Source organism: Candoia aspera, chromosome 6 (assembly GCF_035149785.1).
Source record: "Candoia aspera isolate rCanAsp1 chromosome 6, rCanAsp1.hap2, whole genome shotgun sequence".
Classification (NCBI taxonomy): Eukaryota; Metazoa; Chordata; class Lepidosauria; order Squamata; family Boidae; genus Candoia; species Candoia aspera.
The window spans coordinates 32108733-32132482 of record NC_086158.1 but is presented as its reverse complement, the minus strand read 5'-3'; the positions used below and the strand labels follow the sequence as shown (position 1 = coordinate 32132482).

Below are 23750 nucleotides of genomic sequence, written 5' to 3'. Positions count from 1 at the left end.
AATAATGTGATTAGAGAAATAAATATGCATAGGAATATAAGAAAAGCCAAACTGAGTGAGACCAAAGGTTTATCTAGTCTTCATTCTATTCCTATGTGGGAATGGAACTGTGGGAAGTGTAACAAGGGCAGGATGCTAGTAGTGATCAGCCAATCACATTCCCCAGCAACTGCTAAGCCAATCACGTTGCCCATACTGCCCTTCATCCAACTTGCTGGCCATCATTATATTTTCCAATTCACTATATAAATCTTCTACCATTTGGCTTTATTCAATGACTGTGGGTAATATGAGAAGAGAAGAACTTCTCCTTAAGCAGTTCCTCCAGAATCCATGTGTTATATTTAGATTGCAATTGAAATGGTAGACAGAGAGGGCAATTCCATATTCTGGAACTAAAGAAAAGATCTAGAGGCAAGATGTTTAGACTTATTTAAAATAAGTATGCTGAATATGTGGACTTTGAATTGGAAGCAAGCGCCTCTGTGTTCATCAGGAACTAAGATCTGCACATTCCTGATCCAACTTTAAAATAGTCATTTTCTCTGCCAGATTTTTCACCAACAATCTTAAGGAGAAAACAATCACATTTTACCTTTTGGTTTACAATTGATTGTTTTGCAATTTGAGTTAAAATATTTCTGAGGTTGTACGATATTACTTTCATTAAGTAGGAATGGGATTCAAGCAAAGGAAACTAAATAGGTCTGTCAGTTTTGTGAAAAGTTACAGCCTTTTTTTTCCTTGGTCTGTTTTGCTCTTGCTGATGATAATAGCATAGGGTCATTTAGTAAAGCTAAAGGATTTTGGTCTAGTGGTTAAGGCGCTGGGCTAGAAACCAGGAGACTGAGAGTTCTAGTCCCGCCTTAGGCATGAAAGCTGGCTGGGTGACCTTGGGCCAGTTCCCCTCTCTCAGCCCAGCTCACCTCACAGGGTTGTTGTTGTGGGGAAAATAGGAGGGAGTATTAGGTATGTTTGCCGCCTTATTTATAAAAAATAATAAAGGTGGGATAGAAAATAAATAAATAAATAAATAAATAAATAAATGTTTATATCACTTGAAGCCTACTCTTAATTTTTTGATTGTGGCTTAGAGTGATTTGTGAGTCCAGCACTGTGTTTAAAAGATACAGTTTATGGCTTGTGTAATAAAAAGATTGAAGAAGAAGGTTCAATACTCCCTTAAGGTGTATTACAAGCAGAAAATTGTATAATTTGGCTGTGTGATGTGAGTGGAAGATGGCCCAAAAAATTACTATGCATAGCAAGATTAAGAGATGCAGAAGAAGAAGATGACAGTGGATAAGGTGGATGAATGGAATCAAAGAATACTGGAATATCATTAGAAAAATAGAGGTTGTTGCTGGTGTCGTGACAAGATGGTCAGCATTTATCTCTGCAATCACCAGGAGTCAAGCTGGCTTGATGGCACCTGATGATTATGTTTCTAAGTCCAGTTCTACATGAAAAGCTATTGTCTGGTTACTGGAGTCTCACAGCCAATAACCTCTGAGCTGACTCATAGACAATTTAGGCTGCTCATTAGAAAGTCTGTTCTTACCTAAAAGATTCAGTTTGAGGAAAGGGGTAAGTGAGCCATGCAGTTGCTCCCACTCCATTGAAAGGCACTCTAGAGTGCTGAAGTTCATCTGGATTTTCTGCCTCCATCGGGGGAAAAAAAAATCTGCTCTTTCCTTGGAAAACACCCAGCCACCCTATAATGCAGATTTCAACTTCAGCACCACAGACCCCTGGACAGCGATGTCAATTGATTGGCACGTTGCAGCTTAAATCAGAAAAAGTTGGGAGGAGGTGGAAGGAGATCTTTCCGCGCTGGCGTAACCCAGTTGCTCTGATCAGTCTTTTCCTCGAGACAGGCCGATACAACATCGCAGCGGATACGAGAACAGAGTCATTAGATCGCAGCGGGATGCGTGAGCGCATTGGGGTGGGGGAGAGCATGGGGATTGTAAGCAAGCCGCGCCAGCTTTCTGGCTACCCGAGTAGCTGCTGATTCCAGTCTCCCAGTCTGCGCGAGAAGCTGGTTAACCGGGGAGACTAGGTGTCATCTGACGCTTTCGGGAAAAGAAAGGCTGTATCCACCATATCCAGAAGGGTAGACGTTCTGGCTCTGTAGACCAAGAATCCTAATCTACGGGAATAAAACAATGTTGCACAATTCGTTCTTTTGAGTCATGCGCCAGAATGGTAAGTAGCGATTGCTCTACCACCACCACCACCATTACCCTCCATGGATATATTTCGATTTGGAGGGGATCTAAGAACGAGGGGAAGTGGGGATCCATGGACTTTATGCCGAGATATGCCAGTTCAATTGTTACCATTCTAGGAGAGAAAGCAAAGGAGAGAAGAACGGATGAAAACTAGATCCTCACAGCTGTCACTCCAGAACAGCTCTATTAACTTTAGAGGGAATGCTTTCGGAACAATTGCTTTGAGAATCCTCCACTTAAGTGGTTTGTGACCCCATTCCAGTGGATTCCGAAGGGGGAGATGCAGAGTTGGTCCTCCCACCCCACTCCAGCCCAGTCTCCAATAAAGTCGGAGGAATGCTGCTGATGTCAAGAGAAGGCGTGGGGTCAGCCTTTCTAGATTTAGGAGAGAGTAAATATAAGTACTACGAGTAGTAGAAGCGTCTGCTCACGCGAGTTAAAGTCAAAGAAATATTCCTTATTCTTCTTGGAGGTGGCAGTTGTTACTTCCGTTCAAAGGGTGGTGCTCGCTGTCGTAGTTGCTCCCATCAAATCCCGAGTAGGTGGAATAGCGATACCAAGGATTTGCTTTAGTTCGGCATGCTGCTCCCAATGAAATGCGTGCTAGCCCTGCTTTGGGGCTGAATGGTTAGCGTCTCCGAAAAATTGCCGCGTAGCTATGCTGTGGGACGTTGGTTACTAAAGCTGAATTCCTAAACACAGTCTTATCTGGGCTCGCAGCTGGTTAGAATTCATGGGACTGAGCGTCGTCCCTCCTGGCATTTAATAATTTTACCTTCTCCTCGGGGACGGCGATGGAGAAGCGCAAATAAGGAAACGTGATGGAAATAATAGTTTCCCTTTCTCATTACGTGGCAAGGTTATAAAGTCTGAGAAGGGCTGGTGCTAACGTTTAAGACTTCCAACTATCTCTAGAGGGCGTCTATGATATTAAGGAACATACCTACCTATCGATCTTTAAAACAGCAACAAAAGAAGGAGTTCATGCCAGAATAAAGTATTCAATTGGATACCTCGTGTCCCTCAGACCTGTTAAATTTCAGTTCCCTGCCAGAAAGCTTTCTTGGGATAATAGGGATTGTACTCTAACTCATCTAAATTGTTCCAGTTCTCTGGGATATAGTGACCAGAGAGTTTTTATATGAATCATATAAGATGTGGACAATCTGGATGATGAAGGTTGTGTTGATCTTGCGTGTCTGAAGCCTAGTGTTTTCTGATATATATTTTTTTAAAATAGTGTAAAGAAGCCACATACATATACAGGTAATCTGTTACCAAACCAAGAAAAATGAATAGCAAGAGGACAGGTTTAAAAGCTACATTATTGAGGGATCAAAATAGCTGGATGAACATACACCGATTCATTCAAATAGTTGAAATCAAGTAATATTCTCCAGATTATGCCAGAAATAGCATAAGCCTTTATATTTTCTATGATAATTTCTTATAAGATGATTTTGGTTTCTAAATCAAACAACTCTGCCAGCCAACAAATCACATTATGGCTAGATAGGAAAAGTATTTCAAATATCCCCATTGGATCAACAGAGCAAAAACATTGTTTTGCCACCAAAGCCTGTATGCCTATTTTTGCAGAATGTGTATATATGCAGAATATGTATAAATAATATACATATGTTTAAAATACAGTGGCCTATAAATATGTCTTTTAAGGGTTTTTTCGTTATATCCCTCCAATGAGATGTACATAAATATTTAAAACAAATTATTGTATGATATAGAAATACTAGAATTAGAAATGTCTGTTAAAACAGAAAGGGTTACAGCTTTGAAAGGATGACAGTACAAAACAGATTGGGATTTATTTATGAGTAAATATGCAGTGTTTTGTGCTATTAAGCTTTAAAACTGCAGTTTATTCTGCAATTGCTAGTTGCTTATGTTCTATATGCTAAATAATTTCAGACTTTGAACCTAATGGCCTTTTTCTCTTCCTCTCTCTGTCCCAGTATGCATTTAGATGGGAATATATAGCATTCCTTTCTCTCCAAAGCACAATACTCTAGCCCAGTTCTACCATTCAAATGCTTGCAAAACCAGCTGCAAAAACAAAGCTCAGTTAAAAGGTGTTCTTGAGCCCATAAGTGATGGAGCTGTGTGAATGTAATTATACTGGTTTGCTCTAAGAAACACAAAGTCAAACATTTTAATTGATGGTATAATTGTCACCATGAGGTCTTGAGGCTAGGAAGCACAGATGCTGTACATGATCCTAATTTAAAATCCATTTCCCATTCTTTTAAAAATCAAATGCCATATGCCTGCAACTAGATATTCTCATTTTTAAATTTGAAATAAAATTGATATTTATTTGGTAAGCAATGTTATGCATATTTCTCCCAACCTAACTATTTCACAGGGTTATTGTCAGGACCAAAAGCTAGAATTACTAATGTTATAGGTGATAATTTTAAAGCAAAATAAGCCCAAGTGTTGTCATTATTTGACCAATCCCTTTTCAATTGTATTAATATGGACTAGTGGGCACTTATTTTAGTATCCTTTTTGACTAATATAGACAAAACAGAACTGATCCCTAGGGATTGGGGAATGGCCATCGTAATTTCCATATTTAAAAAGGGAGACAGAGATCAGCTAGATAACTATAGATCAATAAGCTCATTTAAATGTCTCAAGCAGATGTTATGCTAGGCCTTTAGACTAGAAACCATGTTAGGAAAGAAAATAAATGCATCTTATATGATGAACAAGCTAGATTTAAAGCAGGATGATCCACAGTGGATCATGGATTTGGTTTTCAACATCTAGCTTAAAATATCCTAAAGGATTGGAATCTTACTTATATGCAGCTTTTGTAAACTTCAAAAATGTTTTTGATGCAATCTCCAGAGTTAAACTGAGAAAAGAACAAAGCTACTAACACAGATAAATTATTGCAGATGCTTGTTAATAAGCCCAATACTAACATCAATCTGGTATGCTCCCTGCATCTAACCTGTACGCAGAGTTTCACTTTTTCAACGACTAGCTTTCAATTTCTGTATTAACAAGCTAGCTAAGACTCTAGATAAGTGCATTACCATCCATTCAGGCTGCGAGAGCAAAGCATTCCAATCTTTTTGTATGGCGATGACAAAGTGATTTTGTTACATACTGTACTCAAACTGGCCTGAGGAGGGCCTTGAGGACTGTTGTGCAGTATTTTGTGAAAAGTTCTTCCCCAAAGCTGTGCAATTGTCCAAATGCAAAATAGAACAAGTAAAATGTTTTAAATACTTTGGACTTGCATTCTGCTGTTCTGAGAGTGTGCTAATCCAGACAAAATGTGTATTGCTTGGAGCTCAAAGGAGAACTGCAGCTGTTTTGCAATTCTTTTGCACAAAAGGGTGTGGGTTGGTACCTGCAGCCATTACAGGCAAAACCACTGGCAAATTTTTTATGGTGCACAATTTGGCCCTTATCTCAATTATAGGTAATTGGAACCAATGCAAACTAACTAATAGAGCAATTTTATAGCTGCTTAAATGTGTCCCAAATGCAGTTGGAAGTTGGAATTCAAAGGGTAGAAACAAGAGCTTGATTAGTCATTATGGACCACTGGTTGAAGAATAAATTCTTCCTAGCAGGTTGTTCTCACAGGTATTCTTCAATAACTTTCAGTCTAGGTAGAAGTAGACCATACCTCTTTTGGTTTCACACTTTTGGTCTGTCCAGAAAATTTTCTTTCCTTGGATTATGAACAAGCCAATGTTGAGGATGTAACCCATCCATAAGAACTAGGCTCCCAAACTAAGGAAGCTAGACAGTGCCTCTGGGGAGAATCTGCCAGCTATCTTTCTTCTATTTGATTTCCTGAACAAAGAGAACATTTATAAAAATAAGATTTGTATGCTTCCTGCTGTCCTACAGGGCAGAGTTCAAAGCAATCCCCTATGCCTTTGTGAATTAGGAATAATTGAAAATGCTGTTGATGTTTACCTTTTATAGAGGTTATCATTCCAAATGCATTACATCCACCCTGTTACATTTTCCAGGTCAATCTGAGCAATTTTACATTTACTGCTGTCAGACAAAAATGATTTCATCATATATAATGTCACAAGATTTTTTTATAGCGTGTAGAATCTGGCATGGGGTAACATCCAGCCACCTGTATGAATTGGCTATTTGACAGCTGATCACAATTTAATGTTTATCTTATCTGTCTTGGAGTGGTTTTTGATTGTAAATATGCATATGTGTGAATGTATGTATAGCTTAATTATGTTGGTGTATTCTCTAATAAGTGATATACTATTTTTGTATTATTGCTTAATGTAAAATCTGACTGGCCTTTGGCTGTAATAATTTTTTCTTCTGCTGCTTGAGAGTGAGTCACATGTATATGAGAGAAAATGTATTTTTTTTTGGATTGTTACCTTAAGTCAGTTACTGTAATTGATTAATTCATCTGCAAAAATATGCAGATGAATTAAAAAAACAAACCCAAGCCTAGCTGAGTACAGACCTATGGAAAACTGGTCCTTCAGATAATGTAGTTCCAATGTAGGCTTTAAAAACTATAACTAGTTTGAATGATATCGTCACATGAACTGGCCTCATATGTAGTTTCTAATCTGGCATTGAATGCAGCCCCACATAGAGTGCTTTATTATACCTCAGCCTGGAATAGAAGATGGCAAGAATTCTGCAGCAAAGTGTTAAACTGAAGAGATTTCCCAGTTTACAATCAACACATTCATGCAGGGCATGAGGCCTTTATTGGCAGACATCCTTAATAGTACCTCTTAACACTGTGTTCTTACTATCAACAGTATATAATTTTATATGGTAATTAAATTTGAATAATAAATATAATTTGCCTCTAAACAAAATTTTTTCCTTCAGATTATTATAGTATCAAAGAGTCATCAAACCACTCCTTGATAATTGCAATGAATTCTTGAACACAGCTCAGCCTAATTAGCTTATTTTTCATTTTAAACTTTTGATTTCTACGGTCCAGGGCTCTTGATTAGCTGGTTCATAATTACTTATGGGCGGTGAGCCACCCTCTCCCAATACAGTCCTCTATACATGTGTCCACTTCCACCCAAATAGCAGCAAACATTAATCATTAATACCTTGGTGAAGCCATGTGGCAAAATACAGATAAAGAACACATAATAATAATAATAATAATAATAATAATAATAATAATAATAATAATTTCATAAGCTGCCTGATTCCCAGTGACTCTGGGCAGTTTACAATTGTTAAAACATTTGAAAACAAAGAACAATAAAAACACCACAAAAACAGCACAAGACAAAAGAAAAACAATGGCAAAGAAAACAAACCCAGAGGGGAAAAGAAAGGAAGAAAGGGGAGTCAGTCATCCTCTCCAAAGGCCTGGGCAAAGAGCCAAGTCTTTAAGGCCCTTCAAGTAGGGTGGGAACCATTCAGATTTCAGGGGGAACTTCATTCCAGAAGGCAGGTGTTGTTGCAGAGAACTCTGCATGCTTCTGGGGTGCAGACAGATGGCACTGTTTAATTGATGGAACCCAGAGCCAGATCAAACTAGCTGGGCAGATACTATGGAAGACAGGAGGTCCCTCAAGTCACCAGGCCCTATGCCCTGTAGGGCTTTATAGGTAGCAACCAGCACCTTGAATCACACCCAGAAGCAAACAGGCAAACAGTGCAGCTAGCAAAGCAGAGGTGTTACGTGGGAACACTGAGGCATGCCCATTATTGCTTGTGTGGCTACATTCTGGGCCAGTTGAAGCTTCTAGGTGGTCTTCAAGGGTAGCCCCATGTAGCTCTCAGTGCAGTAGTAAAGCTGTGCAGTGTAAAATCTTTTGCATATGTTTACTTAAGAAATTTTTGCAAAGATTACATAATAAGCATATAACTTATTCAGTAAGGTACAGAAATAATAAGATACAAGATTATACGTAGTAGCATATATAAGAAATAGATGGCCAATCAGTTCTTTATTCAACACGCTTGCAGCCTTGGCTGGAAAAATGCAAACAGGCTTCAGTTTACTGTTATCTGGAAAATGCAAGCTAAAGTCCAGCTGAGAGGGCAAGACATGTTCCAGAAAATAGATGGTGCCTCTGCCAAGCAGGTTAAAAACAAAGGCCTTGTGTTTCTTCAAAGTCTTGGTTGCTTCAAAGATTCTCACTCTACTTTACTTTTATTGGCTGAAATCCATCTCTACTTTTCTCTTTTGGTATTTCAGATTGGACCCCCTTAGCTCAGCTTCACTGAGGACTGGCTCTTTTAAGGCAACCTTCCAACTTTGAGTCATTATGAGTAGCAGAGAAAATGCTGCATCTTCTGAAATGTGACATATAGTCCACAGCAAAAATCTGTGAGAGCTGTACCACTCTCAACTCTCCTTCATTATCCCATTAATCACTCGTTGACATTATCGGGACTCTAACTACTATTTCCTGCTTTCAGAGATGTAACATTCTAGCCTATTGTGTTATAGGCAATACAACAAGGTCAAGAGAGTATCATCAGAACCGTAACAACTGTAACAATTCATTTCTCCTTCTAGTAAAGAGCTATTTCACAATGAACATTTAAATCCAAGTTAAACAATTTTATTTTTCATGTAAGGTATAACAGTACCAGCACCTACTAGTAGTCTTTGATAATAGCAAGTAACAGAATGAACACCTATGAATTAATGTTATTTTCATTAAGCAGAGAAAAAGCAGCAACAAAGGAGTACAGGGATCAGGAGTTCAAGCATCAATGTACTTCAGGCACAATAATTGAAAAACAAACTCAGATAGAAACTCAGTACATAAACATGAAAAGCAGAATCAAGAATAGGGTCAAATCAAGAATAGATTCAGTTTTCAACATAATCCTGCAGTTGTATCAGCTAAAATTGTTCAAACACTTCTTGCCACACAAGTTTTACCACTGAGTGATAAGTGTGGGAGAAACAGCCACCTTGGATAAAGATGGTGGAAAATGTAGTAGAATATTTCTGGAAGCAACCACATTGGGAAAAGCTATTATTAATGCTTATTTTGGTGTTTTTAATCCACTGGAATTGCTTTGTTTATGAATGTTAGTAACTTTCCCCAGGTGATTCAACCACATTAAAAGGTCAAGGTATATGGTTTATAAATAAGTAAAGAAATATAATACAAATGCATGAATTATCCAGAATCATACAGTGCCATGTTAAATCTCTTTCTCCATGTTTCTTACTTCTGTTTCTACAGTATGGATTTATAAACACATGCCTAAAGTCTCTGGTGGTTGAAAAATACGGTGAAGAAATATGGGAAAATTTAAGGTAAGTTATCCCTAGAAAAATTATTCAGAGAGTTCAAGTGTTAAAAACTGCCTCAAGCCATTACAGTAAGGTATTTCATGTCCTTTGACAAAGTATAAGCAATGGCCTTACCTTAAAGAATAACAGGTTTATCAGACTCATAGACGTATAGAATGAGCTTGAAAGATTGTACAGTAATTAATCTATTATTAATATGGCTGTGCCAAGCTTTGATGGGGCACTTTGATGAAGCTTTGAATGAAGTACCCTTCTGAAGGGAACTGCTGAACTGAAGTGTGGTACCCTTTGAAGCACTGGATTGGAGCAACCACCCTGCTTCAGTTCAGACGCAAAAAGTTCTTTTTCAACCCGGTTGAAAGGTCCAGCTAAATCTAGTCCATCTGCTTTGTTGCCTTGATTCAAGGCACTGAGGCAGAGCAGTTCAGTTTTGCAAACTGAGGCATGGCTCACTAGGACAGCATGATTTGGGGCAAGGCAAAAGGCCTCGCAAAAGGCCTGCTTGTTAAGTAGAGCTTTCTGGGCCTCAAGGCTAACCTTCAAATGCCAAACCCGCTCACTCTGCTTGCAGTAATTGAGGGTAGGCTTAGGTCACATGGCTGCTTCTTCCCCACCACTGCAGGAGTAGGCCTGACACCCATGTGGTTCTCCCCTTACTACCTCAGTCACCCTAAGTACCTTTTCCCCTCCTGTTTGACCATTATGCAAGAAGAACCTCTCCTCCCTCTCCCATTCAGAATATAGTGCACGTGTTCCTCAATCCCACCTCCTTTCAGAAGCCCCCCACCCCCACCTTTGATTACTGAAAAAATATCACTGCCATATTTTGGCTATGGTGGTTTTCTATATTTCTTTGCAACTATTTAGTGATTGTCTGGATTTTTCCAGCCTAGATATGATATGCCTATTGTATTCTCTCTCCTCGCATCCCTTTACAAGCAGAAAGAAGGAAGACAGTGATAATGACCCGCTTTTAAAAAATTACTTTCTCCTCTCCACCCTTTTGTTGCTGAAGAACATTTCTACAGAAAGAAGCATTCCTTTGATGAAGGACGTAGACTATGGTCCACAGATAGGCAAAGATACACTGCATCTTCACAGTGCATTAATCAGCAGACACCGAAGAAAACATATTCTATCATTATGTAATGAATAAGTCATAATAAATTAGGTTATGATGAAATTGCCCATTCACTCTTCTCTTGGTGGTTTCATAAATAATATTAATATAATATCATGCCTATATTGTTACACTGCAGAATAAATAAGATATAGTTAGTACTTGCAATACAAAATTAATAAGTGTGTTAAATAGTATGCTAATGGTATACTATCAGTGACACTTTGCTTTTCTTTGATTAAGGGTTTATAACTTTTGCAGTAGCCAGAGAATGGAGATGCAGGTTTGTTTCTTCCCAAAATGATCAGAAAGTAAGAGCCCCAATTTTGTTACTAATTTTGGAAACGTAACTCCCTAAATATTGACTTAGGTGCAGATCATTCACAGTTTATATACAGTATGAATTTGTTACTTTTAAGTCCCACTGAAAACAGTGAAATTTAACCTAATCATGGCTGGTTTCAGTTTTGCAACTATTCCACTGTTTTTATTTTCAACAAAAGCTAGACATGGTTTTCTGGATACTAACTACTACCTAAGAATATGAATCAATCTATTGACTGAACAGAGATTGTGAAGAACAAAACACAAGGTAGAAAGTGGCATATGGACATAGTGAAAGCATGGATGATTTGTAAGAATAGTATTAAATGAAGAAATTTAGTGTTTAGTGATTCAGCTATTTTACTTTTGTTTTTCTTATTTCATTACCCCTTCTACAGCTTACTCTTTTTTGCATACTTTTTGCATTTCATTGCCCTTCTTCAGCTTACTCTTTTTTGGATATACTCCTGGATGGCCATGTACTGTATATATGTATAAGAGGCTAAATTTTAAAATTTGATTATAACACCATTTCTTTTGCTGTTTTATTATAGAGTCCAAACTGGAGTACAGGATACTTTTTTTACTTTTGAAGTTTATAAAGATGAGATCACAATGCAACTAATTGACAAGGCATGCAAAATGCTGGGTATGTATTGTTTTGAAATAATGCCAAGATCCACGGATGATCCTCCTCCTCCTCCCTCCTCCCTCCTCCCTCCACCTTCCTCTTCCTCTTCCTAGATTAAACAGATCTGGTGGTTTATCACAGGGGCAAGTAACCTTATGATGGCTGAAGTTTGCACTTAACATTTGGGAAGAACCCAAGGAAGGCAGTGGGTAGTAGGATGATGCTAATGAGTGCTATTTTCAGTTAAATATTCTCAGGCGGTGCTCTTAAAGCAATTAGAGTCAAAATTTCAAGTAGACACTTCTCCATGAAGACTTTGCACTATTCAGAATCACTTCTAAACATGTTCAATTGTATTGGCAGTTTGGGGAAATTTATTCATTTGAAATTGTAGAAAAACTAAGTTTTCCCTTTGAACTGGTATGGTTTGGCAGAAATTGGGAGCAATCTCTTTTTTTATTATTATTGATGGGAACACTTGCCTCATACTGCCTCTTGGCTTCTGGACTCAAGACAAGCATTATTCTTTCACATAGACTTCAGTATCCTCTTCCTTCTGCCTGTGTGGAAGTACTTTTTTTGGAATGTATCTTCCCATTTACCCTACTGTAACACATGCACCATAGTTACAAATTAACAACTATTGGGAATGGGACCCAGTTTCACATTACTGAAATGTTGTCATTTGCTAACATATCACATTGCAGTGGGTTTTGAATGCAGAAGGAATGGAGGCTTTGCAGCAAAGAAGCCTCCTCTGATAGCAAATACTAAGAAGTTTTGACAAACAACTGGACAAATGCACATATATTGAATTGAAAACTCTCTCTGTGTGTGTATCTGCATGTGTATGTGTATGTGTACATATATATATATGCTAGCAAATTATTTTATTTTCTTTTTGTATGGAATGAGGATAAAGTGATTTTTATTACTCCAGGAATTATGCTTGCTCATGGAAGGACACTGATTGAACAATATTCACTGTACTTTCTTATTAGAGTGTGAACACTGATTGGCATATAGTATTTCCTGCATGTTTTCAATGTCTTGAGGTCAGAAAAAGTAAATTATGGGTGTGCTTCTGAAGAACTGGGGAGTAATAATGGTGGTGATACGGATGTCTGAAGCTCTGAATTAACTTGGGTTCCTAATCTAGAAACATAAATATCTAATATGATAATGTATGTTTATATTCCTAGATGTTTCCCCAGATATGGTCCTGAAACAATTCGGAGAATATTTCTTTGAATTCTGTAAACAGTCAGGTTATGACCATATGCTGAGAACTCTGGGAGGAAATCTGTATGAATTTATAGAGAACCTGGATGCATTACACAGTTATCTCAGTCTGTCTTACCAGGCAAGTGGAAATGACTTCTGTAAAAGTAGCAGATAAATCTAATTCCTCTTTTTGAATTCTCACATCTTCCCAATAACATGATGAGAAAATTATGATGTGTATGTATGTATGTTTTGGAATTTATTTATTTATTTATTTATTTTCTATCCCACCTTTATTATTTTTATAAATAACTCAAGGCAGCAAACATACCTAATACTCCTTCCTTCTCCTCCTATTTTCCCCACAATAACAACCCTGTGAGGTGAGTCATATATATATATATATATGACTTTATTAAAGTTTCAAAATACAGATAAAATGCAAAGTATAGAAAAGATTGAAGAAAAGACTAAAAGAAAAAAAGACAAACTAAAAAGTGCAGAAATAATTAGAAAGAAATACAAAAGAAATGACTTCTGACCTTCTCCAGCACAAACACAAACACATAATACATTAATCTCTTACTTTAAATCAAACCCTAGTAAACTTTTCTATAAGCTATAACAACTTAATCATCAAAACCCAAAATCAAAATTTCATTTTTTTCAGATACAAGCAAAAAGTCTAGAAGTGGTTTCCATGTAGAAATAAATCATCCAAATGGTTTTCTCTTATGTTTTGGAGTTCTGATGCTTTAGTTTAAAATATTTGGTTGCTAAAATCTGTTTCTATTCTTTTAAGATTTAAGTTTGTATGTTTTTTTGCCAAATCAAATTGTCTTCTATCAAATAATTGGCAATGATTTTTTATTATTGTGACATTACTATCATTAGAACTGAGGCAATCCTGTTGTAACCCTGAGAAAAATCCATCTTTTGGAGATTCCATTTGCATTAGGAAGACATCAGTGGGAGAGTCTCCCCCACTCCCCATTAAATGCCAGCTTCAGAGGACAGCTTTTTCCTAGGAATGCAGCAGACAAGAAAAGATTAAATTCCCACAATGTCCAATTCAGATAAAGATTTTCTAGATGATGATGTTTGTCTTTCAAAAGCAAATCTGTATGACAAGTGGAAAGTTGTTTGATGGATAGAATGGAGAGGAGACTTAGCTTAGTGGTAGAATCCCTGCTTGCACTTCCATCCTTGCATCTCTCAATTAAAAAAAAAAAAAGATTCGTAGTATGCAGTGGGAAAGACAGCCTCTATCAGTCAGTGTGTGCTAATTGATTGGATGGACAATTCATCTGATTTAGTATAAAGAAGATGCACAGGTATAAAGATGTCCAAATGTTCCCACATGTAAGAACTGACACCGCTGGTCCCAATAAAGACCTGATTCATGCACAGTTGGAATACGCAGAATTCAGATTTATTGAGATTAGTGTATAGAGAAGAGAAAAGAGGCAATCGAAAGCTTCCCACATAAACTAGCTAATTAAAAATTTCCAGTCACCCCACTTCCCACTTCTATCTCTTCCCACCTAATTCCAACGGTCAGCCATACCAGGCACAGATGTGTTCTGGCAGTATGACCTTGACTCCCCCACTTCTAGCCCAAGCAGAGAAGATTCACACTTCTTGCAGTTCCCCCTCCCATCCAGTTCTTGACCCGCATTGACTCATCATGGCAGATAAACACGATCAGACGATTCAGCAATCATTTGATTGTGGAGTCTGACACCACACTGCTGTCAAAGACCAGATTTATGATGCCGATGTCATGAGTACTGATGGCGAGCAGGAGAGGGCCTCGATCCAGGGTGGAAAACGCATGCGTAGTACTGAGGAATTAAGCAGCCATTCAAAGAGACACAGATCAGACCCGCCTTAGCTTTTGGGGTTTATATGTCTGGGTTTTTCCCACGCTTCTTCAGTTTGTTAGGATTCTGTTTAACATAGCAGTAATAAACACTAGAGATCTACTCCTCATCTCAGAGTGATTTCTGACTGTTAGGACAGCCTCGGAATGAAGGCAGCAGTTGCAATATTTCTTTTACTGTGGTATCAGTTATTGAAATATGCATATGGGGGATTGTTGCATGGGAGGATGCTTGGAAATCTCAAAGGAGGAAGGTCCATCAGAGAAGTTGCTGATCATTTCCTTTTGGGAGGAACTGTTCATGAGGACATCATACCTTGGAAACACACATGCATGGCCATGGCTAGGGCACTGCAATAAAAACTCCAGAGAGATACATTAATGTGTGGAACCATTCTGCTTCTTAGAGAGTGCACAAATAATTTACTATTAACCATACTGTGATTTAAACTGAGGTGGAGCCAGATCAGTTCAGCACTGCAGCTTAATCAAACGCTCATATTGCCCACTGGCTGTTTATGGCTACTTCAGATCACTATTAAAGAGTGAGTTTGGGAATGTAGCAAATCTAATATTATTCCTTTTGAGTGTTTTTCAGGAAATGAATGCTCCTTCCTTTAGGGTAGAAAAGAATGAAGATGGGTCTATGTATTTGCATTATTATTCAGACAGAAGAGGCTTATGCCACATAGTTCCAGGTAAGTTGGTGTGTGTGCTTGTGTGTGTGTTTAATGTGGGCTTTGACATGCTGAGCTTTCAGTAAACAATGATTCTGTCTATTGAATGCCCAAATGCCCTGTATGTTTTCCTTTAGATAGACAGACAGACAGAGTGTTCGAAAGATAGAGGTCATGACACTGGCCATCCTCATGCTCTACATGAGGAATTCTATCCTTTGTGAGGTTTGCATGGAAAGAACATGACACTAGAGAAAACATTCCTTACAGTTAAGCTCATTTGCTTTAGCAGCTTTGATTTTATTGTCTTTTCAATTTTATTCTGTATTTTTTATTTCCTTGGAATTATTATTCTATATTTTATTGCCCTGGAAAAATGTCTGAGAGGCAGATGATGATGATAACAACAGTAATAATAACAATAACCAAATAACTGAATCACTGAACACTTAAAAATATTACTTTTTTCAATTTTTCTCCAAGGAGTATACCATGTCTAGCTCCAATTTTACAACAACCTTATAAGGTAGGCCAGTCTGAGGGATAGAGGTTGGACCAAAGTAATCTAATGAGCACTAGAACTGCATGATGATGTGAACCAATATGACTTACATTTCTTTGAAATAAAATCTGTTTATTAAGGCTGACAATTTAGGCTGCAATAGTTGGCAGACTTACTGTGCAAGGGAACAAACACTTCTTGAGTGCTTGAGTAAATATGCTAAGGTTTGTACTACATAAGCTTGTGTAATATTACCTTGATTTTTTTCTTTGGATTCAGGAATCATTGGTGCAGCAGCTTTGGACTTTTTCAATACTGAAATTTCCATGGAAATCATTGATCAGACAGAAGAAGAAGAAAGAACAGGGAAAAAAGAACACATTGTATTTCTTGTAACACAAAAACCTGTATTTTCATACAAAAGAAGAAACAAGTTCCCTTCCTCACCACATTACCTTCCAAGTTCTGGAGTTCAGGCAGAAAAAAGGCTGAATAAAGAGGTACTATAATGCTTCTTCGTGCAGAAATAGCAGTATGTGTGTGAGTCTGTGTTTCTGTGTGTGTGTCTACACACATGTGCATGTGTGTGTGTGTGCCCATGTATCTAGGTATGTATAAAAGCATCAATGGAGTTTCAGAGTTAAAAACTCTGTAACATCAGTTTATACATGCTGTCTCTGAAAAATGTACTTGTAATCAAGATGGCAGTTGTACAGGAGCAATGGTGTCTGCAGGATACTGTACAAAAATTCAGGGTGGCAGCCACAATGGTGAGATCAAAGCTTTACCTATTTTTTATGAGTGCTGCTTCTAATGGTTTTCCATCCAAGTACAACCCAGGCCTGTTTCCGTTAGCTTTCCAAGGTTGATAAGAGCTTGAGGCCCTGCAAATGTTTCAGTATTCAAATCTCTTTATAACTGTATTTTCAAAGTTAGGTTGTACATCATGTATAGTACACTGAAAAATAAGTTTAAGATTTTTCCAAAGATGAACCTAATCTATAGCACTTGCGTGTGTTGTAGTGATGATGCTGATAACCCAGAACTGAATGACCAAATGCACATGATCATAAATCTGAATGTATACGTGGAAACGTATTTCCAAAAGTGCCTTCATTTTTTTTAAAATAATGAGGCCTAGGTAAAGGTAAAGGTTTCCCTTGATGTAAAGTCCAGTCGTGTCCGACTCTAGGGGGCGGTGCTCATCTCCGTTTCTAAGCCTTTAGAGCCGGCCTTGTCCATAGGACACTTCCGGGTCATGTGGCCAGCATGACTCACGGAACGCCGTTACCTTCCCGCTGAAGCGGTACCAATTAATCTACTCACATTTGCATGTTTTCGAACTGCTAGGTGAACAGGAGCTGGGACGAGCAACGGGAGCTCACCCCGCCGCGCGGTTTCGAACCGCCGACCTTCCGATCGACAGCTCAGCGGTTTAACCCGCAGTGCCACCGCTTGTACTTATTTCAAGTACTTCCAAATATGAAGCACAACATTTTAAATATTAATTGTCTTTCATAATTACCCTTACTCTTTTGCTAGGAAATGGTTTATTTCTTAGTTTAAAAAATATGTTTAGAAATTTTGTGGTTGCTTTTGATGTATTCCACAGGAACTTGAAAGAACCATGAATAAGATCAGAGACAAAACATGTCTCATTCCTGTCAAAAGGAGCCACTGGGAAACAATCAGAGGAATTGTGACAATAGGAAAAGGTAAATGTTTTAAAAGCATTTTACAGAGAAACCTATTCACACTGTAAGCAAATCATAAGATCAGGGTAGATGGTCTCCACCTATAACTTTTCACCTTTAGCCATGCCATAGCAAATGGCAGTTTCAATATTCATTTTTAAAAATTAAGAAGAGGGAAGAGGAAGATACAGCTCACTACTGTCACCTGGAACTTTATACGCTCCTGCAATTGCTAAAGTGGAATTTACCTACCAGTCATATTTATGGATTGGGGGAATATTATCGTGTTTTTTAATCTAAGTCAGCAACCTATTTTGAGCTGTTCCTGGATTCTGATTATATAATCAATCAACTTTAACTTAAAAATGTGAATTGTTGGTAGTACAAGCCAAAAAGGGCAAGAGATGAGACATTATATATTTTTAGAATAAAAGACATGACTGCTGCTGTGCAAAGATGTAAAGGAATTTATGTTCATTTTTACAGGCTCTTTTTCTTCTATTTCAGCCAAATTAGATATGCTTTTCTTTTAATGCTGCAGTTCTAAACTAATATTAGAATAAATGGTGAAGCAATTCAGTATTCGCCTGGAGAACACAGAGGTTGGAACTGTACCATATTCATATACATAAAAAATCTCCATCGACAATCCTGAGGTTCTTGAAAGACAGGAGTGGATAGATGAATTAATATTTATATATAAACAAGTACTAAGGCATCTTGAAGATTAGGCTGCTGCTGATTCTGTCAATGAATTAAGATGGCAATGAAAATATCACTTTTTTCATATTGCAGGTCGACTTCTTAGAGGATTTGACCCTGTCTATCCTAGGACCCTCTGGATTGACCCAAAGACATTTTGCATTGGGCTTCCCTTCCATATTGTTTTTGATGAACAGGTAAGAAAATTAACATCAGTGGCTGATGTGAAGTGCAGTCCCACAATTTCCATAAATAAGTAGGGTTTGCTCCCATCTAAATAGATATTGGGCATGGGATTTAGCAAACATACAATCCTGGAAGAAGGTGCAGCTGTGGTAACGTATCACACTCCTGCATACTCTGAAAACACTTTTGAAGATTTAATCTAAAGTACTTCTATCCATCCATCCATCCATCGATCTTATACTGTTTATTACTAAGCACTACAAGCTTGTTTACCGGATCACTTATCCTGGGATAATTATCCCTTATAGTGTATTTTCATCCTATTTCTAGTTGTGTTGTCAAATTATCCACTGGAGTGCTATCAAATACATGCAGGCATACATTGTATAAAAACAGTTATAGAATGAAGGAAGGATTAAGAAAACAGCTGTAGAGCTATTTTCATTAGTAGACTAGATGAGTAAGCAGGCTGAATCCCATGAATTCAAAACTTGGCAAACTTTATTTGACTCAGGAATAAACCAGACAGCAGATCAAAAACAGGGAGAATAGATTCAAACAGAGGCTTCTGATAGTACAGTAGAGCAAATTTGCTTAGGAGTAATACACAGTATCTGCACTAATTATCCATAGCACACTGTATCCTAAAACAGCAATGCTAAGCTTTTTCTTTTTTAATATAAGCACAGAAGGGCCTTAGGCATGCATAAGAAGGTATAATGGTCCAGTGGTTAAGATGTTGGACTAGAAACCAGGAGTCTGTGAGTTCTAGTCCTGCCTTAGGCATGAAAGCAGCTGGGTGACCTTGGGCCACTCACTCTTTCTTGGCCCAACCCACCTCACAGGGTTGTTGTTGTGGGGAAAATAGGAGGAGGAAGGAGTATTACGTATGTTCGCCGCCTTGAGTTATTTATAAAAATAATAAAGGTGGGATAAAAATTAAATAAGTAAGTAAGTAAGTAAGTAAGTAAGTAAGTAAGTAAACATCCTCAAATGAATGAGCCAGTCATGTATTTGCTTTATGATGTTTGATGCAAGCACATATTTTGCATCATTATAGTGATGTTGTCATGTTATTATTTGCTTCGTGCTTGCCTGCCCTGCAGTTGCCTATGGAAGAAGCCCTGTGCAAGCATTTTTAGTTCTGCCTGCTGCTAGGCAACATGCATACAGAGCAGTTAATTAGGTTTGCTCCCTTCTATATAGACTCAAGGGAGAAATGAGCCCTTTGATTATAGGGTATGATGATGAAGATGGTGATGGTAACAGTAATAATGCAATCCAGCAGTTTTGGACAATACATCCAATTAGGAACAATTATAGAAGGCTACATGTAATATTTATAAGATGAAATTGTATTGACAACAGAATAAACATAGGAAAAGGATAAGCAAGAATCCTGTTTTGTTTTCTTTTTAAAGCTTAGAGTGAAACAAGCTGGAGTTAGTATTCAAAAGATTGTGCCTGGCCTTCAAATGCTGGGCATCCGTCTCAATCAGTACTTCACCATCGTACGCCCTGAAGTGAAATTTACCATCTCCAGTGTTCAGAGATTTATCAACAGCCAATTTGTTTTCCGGACCAAGAGAGAGATGATGCCAGACTCCTGGAAGCAGCGTCCCATGTTAGAGCTAAGAGGTAGCTGTTTTTTTTCTCAACAGCTATTAGGTCTGTGACACACTGAAGAGACAACTCTGTTATGGGAGACAACTATTTCTCTCTAAAGTGACACATCTGCTTCTGGACTGAATTGCTTCAGGCTGCAAGTGACAAGAGGCTCCTCCATAAAATATAATGTCTGTGGATGCAAAAACCTGATATTAAGGAGAACCTGCCCTTCTCCCTGGCAGTTTTTCCCTAGGCAGAGCCTGGGCTGGCCTTTCAGATAAGAATATAGATCAAATGTATATGTTATGTCTGTGCAGGGCTGTTGCAAGTGGGTGTGCAAGTTGTGCACTGCACAAAAGCACCATGACTCAGGGGTGCCAAACAGTGGGAGTGGGAGTAGCCCAGTGCCAGGTTGGGGGAAGAAGCCTGTTCAGTGACTACTCTGTGCATCTGTGCATGCGCTGTAGAAGGAAAGGGAGAATGAAGTTCTGGGAAACCACAAATGCCACATGGCTTGATGTTCTGGCAGCAAAAAGCTTTTTGCACAAAGGTGCCTTACAGGTCAGTGGTGATCCTGTGTCATGCCCACATTTTGGGGGCTGACACTGGAAACAGCATTATGGCCATTATATGGCAGTGGTACACTTGGCCTTTGATTGCCTTCCCAGTAAGTGGGGTTATGATTTTATCTGTTCTGGGTGAATCAGAAAGGAATCAGATTGGGAAGAATGGTAACACAGTTCAATATTTTAGTGCCTGCCCATCATTATTCATTTGTTTGAACCAGGGCAGATGATCTGGATGGAGTCTGTTCAGTGCATGCTGTACCTTTGTTCCCCTTTGCTGCGTACATTGCATGAACTGGAGGAAAGACACATGCACATTTCTGACATAGCTCCTCATGACGTCACCAGAGATTTGATCCTGCTCAACCAACAGCGGCTGGCAGAGATGGAGCTTTCCAATCAACTAGAGAGGAAGAAAGAGGAGCTGCGGATCCTGTCTAAACACCTGGAGGAAGAAAAGAAGAAAACAGAAACCCTCCTGTATGCCATGCTGCCTAAACACGTTGCCAATCAGCTCAAAGAGGGGAAACGAGTTGAGGCAGGTGAATGCCTGAGATGTGGACAAGTTTAGACACGTCCAGGGCTGTGATCAGCAACTGCTATGACATCCAGTGTTTGAAATCAGTGGTAGACATTTAGGGATGATGTACTTATAAGCGAGTGCAGAGATTTCTTTATTTTGACAACGTATGGGCCTTTGAGTAAAGCTGGGCTAGGTCGTTTTCTCCCTTGCTATACTGCTATCAATGAAATCTGGTATATTCTCTCCATGATTTTTTTTTACTTTCCAGTGAAATTTAAACACTTTTAAATCCCATTGTTTAAATCCATCTAAGAATGTCACCTTCTATTGCTCAGAAGAAGTGAACTTGAGATAGTGAGAGTTAAAAGCAAAGGAGGGCTGCCTTGCTTTGCACATTTCTAAGAAACAACAATTGATAGAATCTATCCAGGCATTTCTTATGGAATTGTATGCCTGTTTTTTAAAACTTGTATTTTTTATGTTGATCCACTGGAATGCTAGCTAGAATAGGTCTTTATATAACATACTGCTTTGATAATCATTTAAGGATTTTATCACTTGCCTGTTTTCTTGACTGATTCCTTTTGGAGGGTAGCATAGAAGCTGGAATATTCATTAAAATACTGAGCATATTAATGAATTTGTGCAGAATTGGTATGTTTTGTGATCAGCTTAATTATTAAAGTAGAAGAGATTTCTAAAACTCTCCTCTCCTCTTTTTCCTCTTTAACTGCAGGAGAATTCAAAGAATGCACTATATTATTCAGTGATGTTGTGACTTTTACCAACATTTGTGCCCAATGTGAGCCTATTCAGATAGTCCTCATGTTAAATGCAATGTATCTACGATTTGACAGGCTAACCACAGTACATGACGTCTACAAGGTATTTGCAGTTAGTATCATGAAAGTTGATATCATGAAAGTGATATTATGAGGAGAAAGGAATAGAGTTGTCAAGAACAACTCCTTCATAACCCTACTCTGATTTGATAGAAGATCATCAGAGACTACCTAGATTGTTTTGTTTACTTCCATGTTCCCAACAGTCTCTGGGAAGTAAAGCATAAATTAAAACATAAAATGTCTACATCATTAAACAAACTGGACAGACTCCTGTCCAGAATCTTGGAATATGCATACATCCAGATGCTGATACTTCTTTTGCCTTGTTCTACCTTTGCTCTCTTTATGCTAGCTGGTGGGCCAATTTCCTGCGTGTTTGTTACAAACACTTGTTAATACATTTACATAATTTTCTAATAAAACACTAATGCACACTGAGACAATTAATATTTAAAATGTGAAAATGCATGCTGATAAAAATCCATATTAAAAAAAAATAAGCAAAAAAATAAAAGATATTTCTCCTTTTGCAGTGCCAGGAAGTTTCATTGTGCTGCATAAAATCTCAGTTACAAATTGTGAGATATCTTCTTCTACAGCAATCTTTTTGCTATCCACTTATAGAAAGAGAAGGCCTGTGCTCTTCTATCTTCAATCAAGCTCTAAATAATATATTTAATTAACATGGTCTGTTGAAATGCAAGGATTTACCTGTTTCTTTCTTTTTTTAAGGTGGAAACCATAGGGGATGCCTACATGGTTGTGGGTGGTGTCCCCGTGCCTGTATCAACCCATGCTGAAAGGGTTGCCAACTTTGCCCTGGGAATGATCATAGCAGCCAAAGACATAAAAAACCCAGTTTCTGGAAATCCAATTCAAGTGAGTAGAAAACAGACAGAAAACAGAAATACAGAAACACATAATTTTTGTCTATTCTTTATGAAGGAAGATGTTTTGGCACAAGGGGAAAAAGTGTATATAACTATCAACCTTGGACTTTGTGATTTATTGGCAGTCAGTTGCCTTCTTGGTCGATGTTTTAAAATGCTAACATCTAAGAGACTTTATTAGTTTGCTTGGTAACTCTAATGAAATAGCTGAATATCAATCAATGTCTAGAGCCATAAATTCTTGGGCTTCAATTTATACTTAAAACTCCCATGCCTCCAGGGATGCTCCATTCAGTTCAGAAGAAAAGAAAGCATTACAAATGCAAATGAATATATGGATGAAACTGATTCTTCCACTGAAATGAAAGGGAATCTTGATCATACAGGAGTATCAAAGTACTCCTAAAGTAGATCCTAAACTGTTTAAAAATAAAAGCAGATTAAAAATCAGAGTAAAAGCCAGGATTTAAAGCCAGGAAAAAGGATGGAATAAAATCTAGAATAAAAATAAACTTTAAGGGCTGTGCAAATGCTTTGAAAGAGGACGTACAAAATACCAACTGCCTCTTTTTGCATCGTTAAAGCAGCTGTATCCTTTTTGAGGCTCACATGGCCGCTTTGGAAACTGTTCCTGGCTGTATCCGCATGTGTATTACACCTGTATATGTTTCAAAGCACTTACTTGAAGGATTTGCCCAGCCATATGATCAATTAAAAAAACAGTATTAAGGAGACTTATTGGCTGATGATGGCCAAAATAGAAAGGTGGATTTTTTAAAAAAAATTCTGGCTGTAAAGGTGTTACCGGACTCTTGATTTTTGGCTACCATAGACTAACATGGCTGTCCTCCTAC

The 23750-nt window shown here is 38.0% G+C and overlaps 1 protein-coding gene across 1 annotated transcript in view; it reads left to right on the top strand.

Annotated features, from left to right (window-relative positions):
- The first annotated feature begins 1720 nt into the window (after positions 1-1720).
- Positions 1721-23750, top strand: part of LOC134500446 (guanylate cyclase soluble subunit beta-2-like) — a 35037-nt gene continuing 13007 nt past the window's right edge. Inside the window, exons 1-12 of the mRNA XM_063307782.1 lie at positions 1721-1969; positions 9452-9525; positions 11521-11615; positions 12800-12960; positions 15302-15401; positions 16162-16382; positions 17495-17597; positions 18372-18475; positions 19886-20102; positions 20860-21180; positions 21898-22046; positions 22739-22885. Coding sequence (XP_063163852.1) covers positions 1721-1969; positions 9452-9525; positions 11521-11615; positions 12800-12960; positions 15302-15401; positions 16162-16382; positions 17495-17597; positions 18372-18475; positions 19886-20102; positions 20860-21180; positions 21898-22046; positions 22739-22885 — 1941 coding nt within the window. The remainder of the gene's footprint in view (positions 1970-9451; positions 9526-11520; positions 11616-12799; positions 12961-15301; positions 15402-16161; positions 16383-17494; positions 17598-18371; positions 18476-19885; positions 20103-20859; positions 21181-21897; positions 22047-22738; positions 22886-23750) is intronic.